Genomic DNA, 15,456 nt, shown 5'->3' on the forward strand with positions numbered 1-15,456 from the left:
ATAAATCGCTCGTTGGGCATGGATGTCACCCTTGATACGCACCACAGCTAGTCTGCTTCTTTAGTTTTTATAAATAATAAAAAATATTTTGAGTTACTTTCTATATTATTGCTATAATTATTAGTGTATAGTCAATACTATGGCTTAAAGTTTTACACCGGTGCAAAAAGACGTTCCCCATAATGTGAACAAATATTTAATTCTTCGAGCACTTAATTACTTGTACTTACTTGCAGCAGGACCAGGCGTTTCCGCCTCATCCGGCATCTAAACAAAGCTTCTGAATGATGGTCTCCCATGACCAGTCTTATGCCAACTCTTCCGCGAACCTCAGCCAGCATATTTCCTATCTGTGGCCAAATTTGCGAAAACCTCCAGCTGGCTCGAGATCTTGTGTAACTAGCGTCCACTGATTTTTTAACTATTCTCCTTGTCTTCTACGCCATGTTAGTAGAGGTACATCGTGCAGTATTTGTTTAACAAGGCAATTGACAGGGCGTGATAAAGCTCGTCCAAGCCAGCGGAGCTTATTGAGGCCTGAGAGTCTTTCCATATTGTTATAACGTCGGCAGATTTCGTAGTTCAAAATCTGGTCTGAGAACCGGATGCACAAGATTGAACGCAAGCAACAGTGGTTGAAGACTTCCAGAGTGCGCCCCTGAGCTGCTTTGATAGGTCAGGATTCGACACAGTAGAGTAGAACTGCCCTCTCTGTCGACCTATAAATGCTTATCTTGGTTCTTAAGCTAATCTCTCGACGAGTCCAAATATGCTTGCGGAGTAGAGCAAAGGCTGCTTGAGCTTCAGACATTCTTCTGTTGACATTTTTATCGCACCCTCCTTTCGAATCCATCTCAGATCCCAGATAGACGAAGCTTTGAACCTTTTCAAGGGGGAGACCATAGAGGGTGAGTTAATAGTATCTTGTGACGTTCTGGCCAAGAACTTTCGTTTTCTTTGAGTTTATCGAAAGGTCAAGGTAGGCTGAGAAATATGCCACTTCATCAAGCATTAGCTGGGCTGAGTCTGGTTTCAGGGCGAGAATATTTACATCGTCTGCATAGTCAAGGTCTGTAAAGCTGACGTTTCTACCAACTAGTACTCCTTCAAATATCCAGAGATCATGTTCAAGGATCCAATCGATACAATAATTGAAATGACCGGAGAGAGTATACAGCCTTGTTTGACACCCCATTCTACGTCGACCAGTGAAGATTCATCGCCATGGACTCTGAATCGGGATGCAAATCCTTGGTAATAAGTTTCCAGGATGTCAACGAATTCCTGCGGTATGTCATCTTCAAGGAGAATCTTCCACAAAGTTTGCCGTTCAACTGAGTCGAAGGCAGCAACGTAATCTATGAATATGTTGATGAGTAACTTTAGCATTGTTGCATGATCAAACGGAGGGCGAAAATCTGATCTGAGCATCCTCTGCCAGGCTGAAACCCGGATTGGTTTTCCCGAGGTCGCTTATCTCTCGCTGTTTGGAACCTCCGTAGTAGAATGATGGTCAATAATTTAGCTGCAATGTTGGTTAGATACGCCTCTCCTCGAACACACCCTTTGATAGACGCCTATGGAATGTCGGTAGATTAGAGAGTAAGTCATAAAATATATTCTAAGTCCTGTTTCCGTATAAATTACGACTTAAAAAAGGAATAAAATCTAGTTATGGTCTTAGAAACAGTAACTAACCAAACATGATTTGTTTTTCTTATTTGGCTTCGGATATTTTGATTATGTATTGTACTAGCCCCAGGGCAGTATCCAGGATCTTGTTCTATGAAGGGGGGCTACCAAAATAATTTTGAGTTGGGGTTCGCTAAAAGGGGTTTATAGCCACTTAGTCCCCCCCCCCACCTTGGATAAGACCCTTACTAGCAATGAAGGTGGAAACAAAGTGCCTAATATTCATTTATTTTATTTTGACTTTGAGGCCAAAATAAAAGGTATTTTTTTCAAATAATATTTGTGTTAGAATTGTATCATGTTCTGTTACAAACAGACTTAACATTTACTAATGTAAAATATTAACCGTAATCGGCTGCTTTTCGAATACAGTTTCTGTTAATTGTCAAATAAACTCAAATAACCAAAAGAAAAAGCAAATGGGAGAAGGCCTTTGTCCTTTTCATACTCTCAATACCCTTAAGATACATATTTTTGTGTTAAAACGATTTATTAGGAATTCAATTTCCAAATTTGTACAATTTCAAAAATTTCGTCGTGTACAATCTGGACTACGAAAGAATTATATGGAAAGGATGGTCATAAAGGTTTATGTTTCGTACAAAACATGCTATTTTTCAACAAGCCTACAGCTGTATGTCCCATCGACTGGTCAAGATCTCATTATGTTGGGCTCAATAATTTTATATCTATCCAATCACCGAGACAGAATTATGATATTACTTCGAAGTTTCCTTATCTAAACATGTTTAGTGAATACAGAAATGTTCCTATTTTTCCAAGTATTTTGCTTATTTTCAACGTATTTTTGAATCTAAATAAAATACAAAGCAACTTTCAAATATATACATTAGGAGGGTGAATAAAACTAAATCTCAAGTATCAAATGATAGCAAAATTGTCATCTTGAGTTCAGATATTAACAATATGGATAATTACATACCAAAAACTTGCACGGGGAAGATACACATTAAAGAAAATTAGCGCAGTCTTAAAGGGGCTGAGGCTGAAAATACGTCAACTCACCTTAGCAAAAAAGGCGAGTTTTCAGTCTCACCTTGTACTTCTGAAATGACATTTTGAGATTCTTTACTATACAGAATCACAAAACAATAAGTTAAAAATTTTGCCAGAATTTTGCAAGAAATAGCCAATCCGTTAGCGCACCTAAGTTGAATTTGGGATACCAACATATGTGTAATTCTTGCGTTAAAACAATTGCGATTATTGATCAATAGTGTTTATTGAAACTATTAAATTATTTATTGGCTTATTGTGTGTCAGAGTTAATGAACTGCAATTCGTTCTTTTCCAGATAGAAAATTTTTGGTACATTTGTATATTAGAGTAAATTCAAAATCTTCTTGTTAGAACCTTTCTTAAAAGCTGCTATGGAGATGCAAGATTTTTAAACTCCAACATTTTTTTTTATTCTGACTATAATTTTTAGTGTAATAGGAACAACACTGGCGTTTAGAGAGGAAAAGTTAGACCACTAAACTTTGACTATTTCTTCCAATTTCCAAATTACTTGCGTAAAACCAATTTCTGTTCAAACGCTGTTCAATACAGCATAATAGTTCGTACTTGTTCAATAAGTAATTGCAATTAATAACAACAAGCTTTATCGAATGCAGGCTAAGAAATATATCAGTCTCAGCAAGTGTTTATACAGCGATAACTTCTTCTGCTATCTAGAGCTCTCGTGAAAAATTCGTAATTTAATGGTTTTGGCGAATGCATAATGTTAGATATCTTGAGTGTTTATCCAGGAAAACTTGACTCTGCAAGCAACTAAGTAGATGAGTAGAAATTCCAAATGACTAAGTAATAGATTAGCCAAATTCTAAATGACTTCCGCACGACAAAATGAACTTCAACTTAAGGTTTATGTTCTCTGTGAAATCGACGATTTTTCACCAGTTCACGGCTTTAACTTGCAGCTGAGGTATAAGATACACCATTGGTTTTAGTTGCTGAAGATCTATTCCTTCACTGAGCCAAAATTATGGTATTATCTAGGTTTCTCTTGAAAACTTGAAAAGGAACTTTTTCTTTTTTTCAGCGATTTTTAACGTGTTTGTTAATCTAAATAGCCAAAAGATTTGTTTGTTACCAGGATGGGTAGTGTACGAATATCTACGATAGGTAAAGATCTTTTGCAGTGGAAGACTCAAATACGGTTTCTGCTAAAAATAGAGATGATGACACAGAATTTGCAATTTTTCTCTTGAACGCGCATGTAAATGACAGATCAGCAGAAGAAACTTGAATATTCAATCACGTAACTTTTACAAGACTTTTTGATGATATTTTTTTCTAACGCCTAAAAGGTAAATAGATGAAGTCGACGATATTGAGCCCGTTCTTTGACTCATCAAAGTGCTAAGACCTTACATGGAAGATATTAATTCTTTCGGCTCAGGTTATCGTATTTTGCTTCATCAATGTGCCAAGATCTTAAACCTCATTGCCAAAACAGTACATTGAACAGTGAACTTTGATGGCAATCTCACCAAAGCCATTAGACCACTGATCATAGCGGAATGAAGAAAGATGTTGGCAAAAGAACAGCCTAAGAAGTAAGTTCATGGTCCTCAGATTTTCCTTAAAATCGTTTTCTTTCAAAAGATGTAAGATCTTAGCACTTTCATGAGTCAAAAAACGAGCCTACTATAATTTTAAACGGCCTCTGATGGAAACTGCAGGGTGAATCATGAACCGTCACCAAATCCCAGTTGTCGTTCAGCATTTTACAAGCAAAAACGCCGAATAAATTGGTCGGTGGGTAGGTTAGTTCTCGAGATTTGTCAAAAATTAGTTCCCTAATGTGTCAATGTGCTGATTTACTTTCCACCTGTCCGAAGAACGCCAAATAAAACTCAGAAGTAAAAAAGAATTCCTTTACAGGAAGCAGATGGCGTGTTAAAGATCTTACATACAGAATTTCAAGATACCCATCAAAGTTAAAAAAGCTGGATGTTGACATCGAAATCGCCAGAGCCTTTGATGTATGGGCCAAAGCTACACAATTGAACTTTATCAAAAGGGAAACTGGCAGAGTTCATATCGAGATAAGGTATTCTCAAATTAACTTACATTACAATAAAAGTGTTCAAATATTTAAAAGAGGAAGCGCAATAACTGTATGAAGTAATTTACACCTATATATAATAGTAGAATTTGATCAAGGTCGTATTCAAAGAGGGGGGGGCTTGAACCCCCCTCCTCGAAATTTTTGCCTGACTCTTCCAAACGTAATAAAAATACATATAAACAAATTTTTGATGCTTTTTTTTTTTTTTTGTAACCCCCTCCACCCCGAACAAAAATCCTGGATACGCCCTTGAATTTCATATATATTTCTGCATTACATAATTTATCTGAACGTTATAATTAGTCTGCAGTGAAATGACTAATAAATGCTACTAAGTGGAGGAAAAATATTTTCCTCCCCCCCCCAAAAAATAGACCAAACTCCCTACTTCTCCCCTCCACTTCCCCCCCCCCCAAAAAAAAAGTTTTAACCTGATGCTCCTGCAGCGAGAGAGGATATGCACTTTTGTGGTGCAGAAACTAACTAGACTCTGTTTGCAAATGTACATCGGGAAAGTATTGACTTCGGCCATACTTGGAAAACCTCACATGATTGGCTTTGTTTTATGAATACTTATCAATTATATAAAATAAGATTATCTGAGGTAGCCATAGACCAACTAAATTTTACTTACTGAATTGTGCAGGGAAGATGATCTATTTTGAGCTTCATGGCAATCCTTGTTTCAACCTTTGTTCATGAGGGAAGTCCCTGAAGTGGATTTTTCCCCATTCCGTTTGCTATAAAAGTATTTTTGTATTTTGTTTCATATATGTCATATTTTAGAATATTATATACATTTACGCACCTTTAATCTTCCCAAAACTCAGCACTACTCAAATAGTATGTTTCTAGTAAACCAGAAACTTACGGAGCGGGCAGAGGGCTCATTTCCTCCCCCCCCCCCCAAAAAAAAGGATGCTCATGTTTTTTAGATTTCGCGTATAAATTTTTCTATTTTTCAAAAGAACCCCTGTTTTTGTTGGTTCTCGAGGTTGTGTCTTTCCCTGTGAAATGTTGGTCCGTAGAAACAAATTTCTGTTTATCCGCCTGTAATGTCCGCCTCGAAAGTGATTGTCATATCTACACCTATAGTGGTGAAGATAATATTTAAAGCAATTTGTCCGAAATGATTCTTAAATATTGTCACATAATTCCGTGTAAATACACAAATAAAAGGAACAGGGTTAATTGGGAGTTGTGTTTTTTTTCTTGTTGACTGCTTGACTTCTCAGAGTAGATTCAATTGGAACTGGTTGATAACAATTTATATTTTATATGTTCATAATTTTCCTTTAAAATTAATTTTTGACTCTTATTTATTGTTTTAGTTCACGTATTTATTTCATTTTCAGAATTTAGTTCAGTTAAGAGACACCTACAGGATGAAAAATAGTTTTACCCCTAAAACAAATATTTCAGCAACTAGGTCATTCAATTGCATGTTTGATATGGGAGAATTTTCCGCCAGGTGTGCATTGTTCAGTAGGTTGTTATTTTTTTACATTTATTTAGAAAAAGACGTTTATTGCAGGTTTGAAAACTATGAACATGGAGATGGGGACCCTTTTGATGGGCCTGGAGGCACTTTAGCCCATGCTTTTTTCCCAATCTACGGCGGAGATGCCCATTTTGATGACGCAGAAACCTGGACTATAAATAGTTATAAAGGTACATATTTTTACAACCTTCTTTTTAATCTAGTGTCTAGGGCTTAATTTCCAAAATATTTTTAATCCCTTTTATATAGGAACTATATATAATGATATATAGGAACATATATAATGATATATAGGAACTATATATCACAGTTCCTAAAAACAAAGGGTATGTATCACCATTCTATTCACAATTTTTATTGAGAAAGGAAATTAAGTTTTCAACGTTTGACCAAGGATATATATATTTTTTAATCAAAAAACAAGATACGAAAGCAAGTATGAGTCACAGCTTGAAAATGACTAATATGGCATTATTAAAACAAAAAATACATGAAATCAGTATGCGAAACAATTTCGGGGCCAATCATGGCCAGTTTTGCCTAATTCCTAAGAAGAATGTACGCTCGTACAAAAGTTAGAATCAGTGGTTAACAAGACCTCAAAGAAGAATCTTTGGGGTATAAGACCCACTTTTGGAAACCAAAACTGGTGTATTTAGGCTCGACGTTATTGCTCTAATTTTAACAGGGGTTCCAAAAAGTGCGGGAAACCTAAAAGGACCGAAACTGGTCCTAGTGTCGAAAAGAAAAAAAAATACTAACCCAGTCTAACATTTTGTTTGACCCTAAACTAAGCCAAAATTGTACTTTTTAGATATTTTAAAGTGTAGGGAAGTTTCCAGGAAGCAGAAATGTCCCCAGCAGGCCTACCAATCTAAAGTCAACTATGTTCACTGTAATAGCTCGAACTTATCTCTAAACTATATCCATTGCACACCAAGGGTGCCATGGGACACCAAGGAAGCGTGAATGAGTAGAGAAGGGCGTTACCAACCTTTAGAGCTATAAAATTAGTAGAAGAAATATAAAAAAGGAATACTGTTTCTTGGAAATGGTATAGTATCTTTTTGTATGCTTATCTTTTGTTCTTTTCCCTTGAAAAATGGTTGGTTCTTCCTCTTGCTGAAAAAGAACTGAGCCTATGTCTCGTGTGTAAAGAGTAGTTTACGATCGCTTTCTCGTCTCAAAGGCAAATTCTTGTTTATAAGAGTTTCGAACTCGTGATATGATTCTTATGGGAAGCATGAATTCAAAAATATTTTTTACTATAACTATTCATATTGAAGAGATGAAACGTGTATGTACCTTTTTAAATATATTTTTTTAAGTCCATATAATGAAAAACAACACAACAGCAAAGTCCGTGTTTAATGTCAAAGACTAAAGGGGAAAAATGATGTCGGTTTCATTGGATTTTTGCTTAACAATATTCTCACATGATGTCTACCCTTCTCAGGGTATTGTTTTAAGATCTTTGCTGTACACCGAAATAGGGTATAGGAGTAATCATCCTCCTTCTGAGGACGTTTGTCAAGATTCCAACCCAAGAAGAACTCCTTTAATACTCCTCCCCTCAGGGTTGGATGTTTGCGTGCTTGTCTATGAAATCTTTAGAACACTAATTTAAACAGCTGGGCTGTAGAAGAATACTCGTAGAATTTTATAACACAATTTTTTTTTCTGAATATCAGCAGCAGATGGATCCTTTATTCGTTTTTTTCTTTGTTTCTGAAATGTACTCACCTAACAGATGCATTTATGGAAAGTTCCTGAAAGTGAAAGAATACCCAAATGTTAAAATAATAATTTTCCAAACTACAACTTATGCTAATATTGCGAACCTCTAATTATTATTTTTCAAATCTCTAACGAAAATGAAAATTTTCTCGGCCATCTTTTAACAAACAGGAAAATAAAACTGAAATAAGAGCATCCTGATGTTAGTCTTCACTGAAATCATTCATTGTTTTTGTTCGTTTTTGTTTTGTTTGTTTGTTTGTTTGATTGATGCTTGATTTAGTAGTTTGATGGCAAGGAATTCTTTCGTTCAGTAAAAAAGCTTCTTGACTAAGAGGCTCCTTGAAGGAGCTCCTGTTCTAGCTTCCTTGCAGAAGCTGGAATCGAACCCTGAATTACGTATATCCAGACAACGATTAATTCACTGTTCCATTACAGGACTTTTACAAGGAAATAAAATAAAAACAAAAAAACTAGTTTTTTTTAAGACTAAAAGTATGGAGCGACACTAAAACGCAAAACAAACAGAAATTATTCCGCATACGAAGGGTTTGCTCATCTCTTCAATACCTTTCTTTTTACGCTAAAGCTTTTAGCATTTTTGAAAAAGCTTCCTTTCCTATTTAAACGGCCCTTGTGGTTCAGGAGCCGCTCTTAAAAAATTGGAACAAACAGTCCATTTTTAACGGAAAGAGCTAGGTATTGAGGAGGGACGCAACCCCTTTATATACGGAATAATTTCTGCTCGTTTAGAGTTTTAATATTGCTCCTTACTTGCAGTTAAAAATAATGTTTTTTTTATTTAATTCCTGATTTTTTTCAAATAACGCCGGTAAGCCTGGCTCACCAGTAGAATGCTAATAATGAATTCTGCGCCTTTATGTTCCTTCCGGTTTTTCTGGTAGGTAATTCTATTCTACAGGGGCATTACACCTTTCAAAGAGAGTGAGTATCCTGTCACATAGCCTTATACTTCTACGACGCCCCCGTACCAAACAGGTTTTTCTGGTAGTCCTATTCTACAGGGGCATTACACCTTTCAAAGAGATTTACGCAATTTATAGTTCAATTTATATACATATTTTTTTTTTTTTTTACCATCTATTGAATTTGAGGACGCCCCCGTACCAACAGGTTTTTCTGGTAGTCCTATTCTACAGGGGCATTACACCTTTGCCAAGAGATTTACGCAATTTAAGGACAAGTTTTTCTGACATTGATTTCTAGTTCATGATATACAAGTTTTTTTTTAGGTTAAATCCGTGGTCATTCATCTGTAAGTTGATCAGTAGTTTTTTTTTTTTTAAACTTGGCTAATAGGTTTTTAAACCTATTGCTACGACCGCTACATGCATTCTATTTTTGGAACTAGGAGTGAGATTACTTGATGCTATCAGACTGGTTTCGTTTCATGGGTTCATTAATAGAAGGACTAATGTTTTTGAAAAGGGTAATTACTTCTTTAGTTTAAGAGATTTGCGAATTTTTTGTGAAAAGATATTTGCGTAAAGGTATTGCGATGGTTAAGAATGCCTCACGGGTAATTAAAGAGTGAGGAATGGGATGCTATAATTAGAATGATTTTAAGTTGAAAAATTGTGACGTAAAAATAACTCAGTTATTTGCTTGCGTGTATAGGAATTACCATGTTATTTGCTTGCTTGTATTTTGTGTTAAAATAACTAGTTTTTGTATCTTTTAAAAGAGCTTTAAGGGGTTTGAGAGACTCAGTTGCATAATTCCGTGTGGTTTTCCTTTACTTGGTGGTCATTAAAAACGAAATTTTTGTGTTAAATAAGTAGTTTTTGTATATTTTAAAAGAGCTTTAAGGGGTTTGAGAGACTCAGTTGCCTGATTCCATGTGGTTTTTATTTACTTTGTGGTCATTTGTTGTATCTTTTAAAAGAGCTTTACGGGGATTGAGAGACTCAGTTGCCTAATTCCGTGTGATTTTTCTTTACTTGATGGTCATTAAAAACGAAATTTCTGTGTTAAATAAGTAGTTTTTGTATCTTTTAAAAGAGCTTTAAGAGGATTGAGAGACTCAGTTGCCGGATTCCATGTGGTTTTTTTTTACTTGGTGGTAATTAAAAACGAAAATTTGTGGTCATTTTTTGTATCTTTTAAAAGAGCTTTACGGGGTTTGAGCGACTCAGTTGCCTAATTCCGTGTGGTTTTTCTTTACTTGTTGGTCATTAAAAACGAAATTTTTTTGTTAAATAAGTAGTTTTTGTATCTTTTAAAAGAGCTTTAAGGGGTTTGAGAGACTCAGTTGCCTGATTCCGTGTGATTTTTCTTTACTTGGTTGTCATTAAAAACAAAAGTTAGTGGTCATTTGTTGTATATTTTAAAATAGCTTTACAGGGTTTGAGAGACTAAGTTGCCTAATTCCGTGTGATTTTTCTTTACTTGATGGTCATTAAAGACGAAATTTTTGTGTTAAATAAGTAGTTTTTGTGTCTTTTAAAAGAGCTTTAAGGGGTTTGAGAGACTCAGTTGCCTGATTCCGTGTGGTTTTTCTTTACTTGGTGGTCATTAAAAACTAAATTTTTTTGTTAAATAAGTATTTTTTTTATCTTTTAAAAGAGATTTACGGGGATTGAGAGACTCAGTTGCCGGATTCCATGTGGTTTTTATTTACTTGGTGGTCATTAAAAACAGAATTTTTTTGTTAAATAAGTAGTTTTTTTATATTTTATAAGAGCTTTACGGGGATTGAGAGACTCAGTTGCCGGATTCCATGTGGTTTTTATTTACTTGGTGGTCATTAAAAACGAAATTTTTGTGTTAAATAAGTAGTTTTTGTATCTTTTAAAAGAGCTTTACAGGGTTTGAGAGACTCAGTTGCCTAATTCCGTGTGGTTTTTCTTTACTTGTAGGTCATTAAAAACGAAATTTTTGTGTTAAATCAGTAGTTTTTGTATCTTTTAATAGAGCTTTAAGGGGTTTGAGAGACTCAGTTGCCTGATTCCTTGTGGTTTTTCTTTACTTGGTGGTCATTAAAAAAGAAATTTTTGTGTTATATTTGTAGTTTTTGTATCTTTTAAAAGAGCTTTACAGGGTTTGAGAGACTCAGTTGCCTTATTCCGTGTGGTTTTCCTTTACTTGGTGGTCATTAAAAACGAAATTTTTGTGTTAAATAAGTAGTTTTTGTATCATTTAAAAGAGCTTTACGGGGATTGAGAGACTCAATTGCTGGATTCCATGTGGTTTTTCTTTACTTGGTGTTCATTTGTTGTATCTTTTAAAAGAGCTTTACAGAGTTTGAGAGACTCAGTTGCCTGATTCCGTGTGGTTTTCCTTTACTTGGTTGTAAAAAAAAACGAAATTTTTGCGTTAACTAAGTAGTTTTGTATCTTTTAAAAGAGCTTTAAGGGGTTTGAGAGACTCAATTGCATGATTCTATGTGGTGTTTCTTTACTTGGTGGTAATGAGTTGTATATTTTAAAATAGATTTACATGGTTTTAGATACTAAGTTTAATGATTAAGTGTGCTTTTACTTTACTTTGTGGTCATTAAAAACGAAATTTTTGTTTTAAATGATTATTTTTTGTATCTTTTAAAAGAGCTTTACTGTGATCGAGAGACTCAGTTGTCTAATTCCGTGTGATTTTCCTATACTTGGTGCTTATTAAAAACGAAATTTTTGTGTTAAATAAGTAGTTTTTGTATCTTTTAAAAGAGCTTTACGGGGATTGAGAGACTCAGTTGCCTTATTCCATGTGGTTTTTCTTTACTTGGTGGTCATTAAAAACGAAATTTTTGTGTTTAATCAATAGTTTTGTATCTTTTAAAAGAGCTTTAATGGGTTTGAGAGACTCAGTTGCCTGATTCCGTGTGGTTTTTTCTTTACTTGTTGGTCATTTGCTGTATATTTTAAAATAGATTTAAAGTGTTTGAGATACTCAGTTGCCTAATTCAGTGTGGTTTTCCTTTACTTGGTGGTCATTAAAAACGAAATTTTTGTGTTAAATCAGTAGTTTTTGTATCTTTTAAAAGAGCTTTAAGGGGTTTGAGAGACTCAGTTGCCTGATTCCGTGTGTTTTTTCTCTTCTTGGTTTTCATTTGTTGTATCTTTCTATAGATATTTTATGGGTTTTAGATACTCAGTTGACTTATTACGTGTGGTTTTTCTTTAGTTGATGGTCATTAAAAACGAAATTTTTGTGTTAAATAAGTAGTTTTTGTATTTTTTAAAAGAGCTTTAAGGGGTTTGAGAGACTCAGTTGGCGGATTCCGTGTGGGTTTTCTTTACTTGGTGGTCATTAAAAACGAAATTTTTGTGTTAAATAAGTAGTTTTTGTATCTTTGAAAAGAGGTTTACTGGGATTGAGAGACTCAGTTGCCTGATTCCATGTGGTTTTTTTTTAAGTGGTTGTAATTAAAAAATAAATTTTTTTGTTAAAAACTTATTTCTTTTATATTTTAAAATAACTTTAAAGGGTTTGAGAGACTCAGTTTCACCATGAAAATGTTACATTTTCTTTTGTTGTCCAAGTACCTTATTAATTTTTATTGTCGAAATGGACGATCTTGTATATTTCTGCAGTGTTTGGTTGTTGTTTAAATTGTCAAGTTTAAATAAACTGGTTGTTTAATAGTACATTTTGAATGTAATTCTCTTAAATGCAAGAGTTTGAATATTGCAGTAGTGTTAGGTTGTGGTTTACCTTGTCACAGTTACATTTTCTTGATTTTTCAAAGTTCATTTTGAATTTCTTTCGCTGAAATGCAAGAGTTGGAATATTTCAGTTGTGTTTTGTTGTGGTTTAGCTTGTCACAGTTAAATTTTCTTGATTTTTCAATGTTCATTTTGAATTTCTTTCTATGATATTCTAGTGTTGTTATTTTTCTGTTGTGTTTGGTTGTGTTTTACCTTGTCTCTGTTACATTTTATTGATTTTTCAAATTTCATTTTGAATTTCTTTCGTTGAAATGCAAGAGTTGGAATATTTCAGTAGTGTTTGGTTGTGGTTTACCTTGTCACAGTTACATTTTCTTGATTTTTCAAAGTTCATTTTGAATTTCTTTCGCTGATATGCAAGAGTTGGAATATTTCAGAAGTGTTTGGTTGTGCTTTAACTTGTCACAGTTTCAGTTTCGAGATTAGTAAATGATAAAATATTATGTATGTCTTTGAAATGAAGGAGTTGGACTATTTCAGTAGTATTTGGTTGTGTTTTACCTTGTCACAGTTACATTTTCTTGATTTTTCAAAGTTGATTTTGAATTTCTTTCGCTAAAATGCAAGAGTTGAAATATTTCAGTAGTGTTTGGTTGTGGTTTACCTTGTAACAGTTACATTTTCTTGATTTTCCAAAGTTCATTTTGAATTTTTTTGGTTGAAATGCAAGAGTTGGTATATTTCAGTACTGTTTGGTTGTGGTTTACCTTGTCACAGTTACATTTTCTTGATTTTTAAAAAGTTCATTTTGAATTTCTTTCGTTTAAATGAAAGAGTTGGAATATTTTAGTAGGGTCTGGTTGTGGTTTACATTGCCACAGTTACATTCTCTTGATTTTTAAAAGTTCCTTTTGAGGTTGTGGTTTACCTTGTCACAGTTACATTTTCTTGACTTTTCAAAGTTAATTTTGAATTTCTTTAGATGAAATGCAAGAGTTGGAATATTTCAGTGTAACAGTTACATTTTCTTTATTTTTATATTTTCATATTTTATTTCATTCGTTTTATTGATTTTTGAGTTATTTTACAGGAGTGTTTGGTTTTTGTTGTCCTTGTCAAAGTTACTGTTTCTTTATTTTTCACAGTTCATTTTTAATTTCTTTTGTTGAATTGCAAGAGTTGGAATATTTCAGTACTGTTTGGTTATGGTTTACCTTGTCACAGTTACATTTTCTTGATTTTTCAAAGTTAATTTTGAATTTCTTTCGCTGAAATGCAAGAGTTGGAATATTGCAGTAGTGTTCGGTTGTGGTTTACCTTGTCATAGTTACATTTTCTTGATTTTTCAAAGTTCATTTTGAATTTCTTTCGCTGAAATGCAAGAGTTGGAATATTTCAGTAGTGTTTGGTTGTGGTTTACCTTGTCACAGTTACATTTTCTTTATTGTTCTAATTTCATTTCGAATTTACTTCGTTGAAATGCTAGTTTTTTTATTGTTGATTTGTGTTTGTTTGTGGTTGTCCTTGTAAAACTTACTATTTATTTATTTTTAAAAGTTCATTTTTAATTTCTTTAGTTGCAATGCAAGAGTTGGAATATTTCAGTAGTGTTTGGTTGTGGTTTACCTTGTCACAGTTACATTTTCTTGATTTTTCAAAGTTCATTTTGAATTTCTTTCGTTGAAATGCAAGAGTTGGAATATTTCAGTAGTGTTTGGTTGTGGTTTAACCTGTAACATTTACATTTTATTGATTTTTAAAATTTAATTTGAATTTCATTCGTTGAAATGCAAGAGTTGGAATATTTAAGAAGTATTTGATTTTGGTTTACCTTGTCACAGTTACATTTTCTTGATTTTTCAAAGTTCATTTTTAATTTCTTTCGCTGAAATGCAAGAGTTGGAATATTTCAGTAGTGTTTGGTTGTGGATTACCTTGTCAATATTACATTTTCTTAATTTTCCAAAGTTCATTTTGAATCTCTTTCTTTGAAATGCAAGAGTTGGAATATTTCAGTAGTGTTTGGTGGTGGTTTACCTTGTCACAGTTACATTTTCTTGATTTTTCAAAGTTCATTTTGAATTTGTTTCGTTGAAATGGAAGAGTTGGAATATTTCAGTAGTGTTTGGTTGTGGTTTACCTTATCACAGTTTCATTTTCTTGATTTTTCAAAAGTTAATTTTCAATTTCTTTCACTGAAATGCAAGAGTTGGAATATTTTAGTAGTGTCTGGTTGTGGTTTACCTTGCCAAAGTAACAGTCTCTTTATTTTTCAAAGTTTCTTTTGAGGTTATGGTTTACCTTTTCACAGTTATCTTTTATTAATTTTTCAAAGTTAATTTTGAATTTCTTTCTCTGAAATGCAAGAGTTGGAATATTTCAGTGTCACAGTTACATTTTCTTTATAGGTCATTCTTCATTTTTTTTTTCTTTCTGTTAAAAGTAAGAGTGTGACTATGTAAGTATCGTATCGGTGGGGGGTACATAATAACACTAACATTTTATTTTTGTTTCATCGTTCATTTAGACTCGCACATCTGGAGATTTAGTAGTTGAAAACTATCAGTATTTGTTGGGTGTGGTTCACATTAACGCAGTTACATTTTAATGATTTTTCAAAGTTCATTTTGAATTTCTTTCGTTGAAATGCAAGAGTTGGAATATTTCAGTAGTGTTTGGTTGTGGTTTACCTTGTCACAGTTACATTTTCTTGATTTTTCAAAGTTCATTTTGAATTTCTTTCGTTGAAATGCAAGAGTTGGAATATTTCAGTAGTGTTTGGTTGTGGTTTACCTTGTCACAGT

General features: G+C 33.6%; 1 protein-coding gene across 1 annotated transcript in view; it reads left to right on the forward strand.

The window, feature by feature from the left end:
* LOC148941385 (stromelysin-3-like) overlaps positions 1-15,456 on the forward strand; it is a 128,283-nt gene that overhangs the window by 26,819 nt on the left and 86,008 nt on the right. Inside the window, exons 4-5 of the mRNA XM_089104159.1 lie at positions 4,603-4,771; positions 6,324-6,492. Coding sequence (XP_088960285.1) covers positions 4,603-4,771; positions 6,324-6,492 — 338 coding nt within the window. The remainder of the gene's footprint in view (positions 1-4,602; positions 4,772-6,323; positions 6,493-15,456) is intronic.

This window comes from Artemia sp. Qi Xiang Cuo, chromosome 18 (genome assembly GCF_049724085.1).
Source record: "Artemia sp. Qi Xiang Cuo chromosome 18, ASM4972408v1, whole genome shotgun sequence".
Taxonomy (NCBI): Eukaryota; Metazoa; Arthropoda; class Branchiopoda; order Anostraca; family Artemiidae; genus Artemia; species Artemia sp. Qi Xiang Cuo.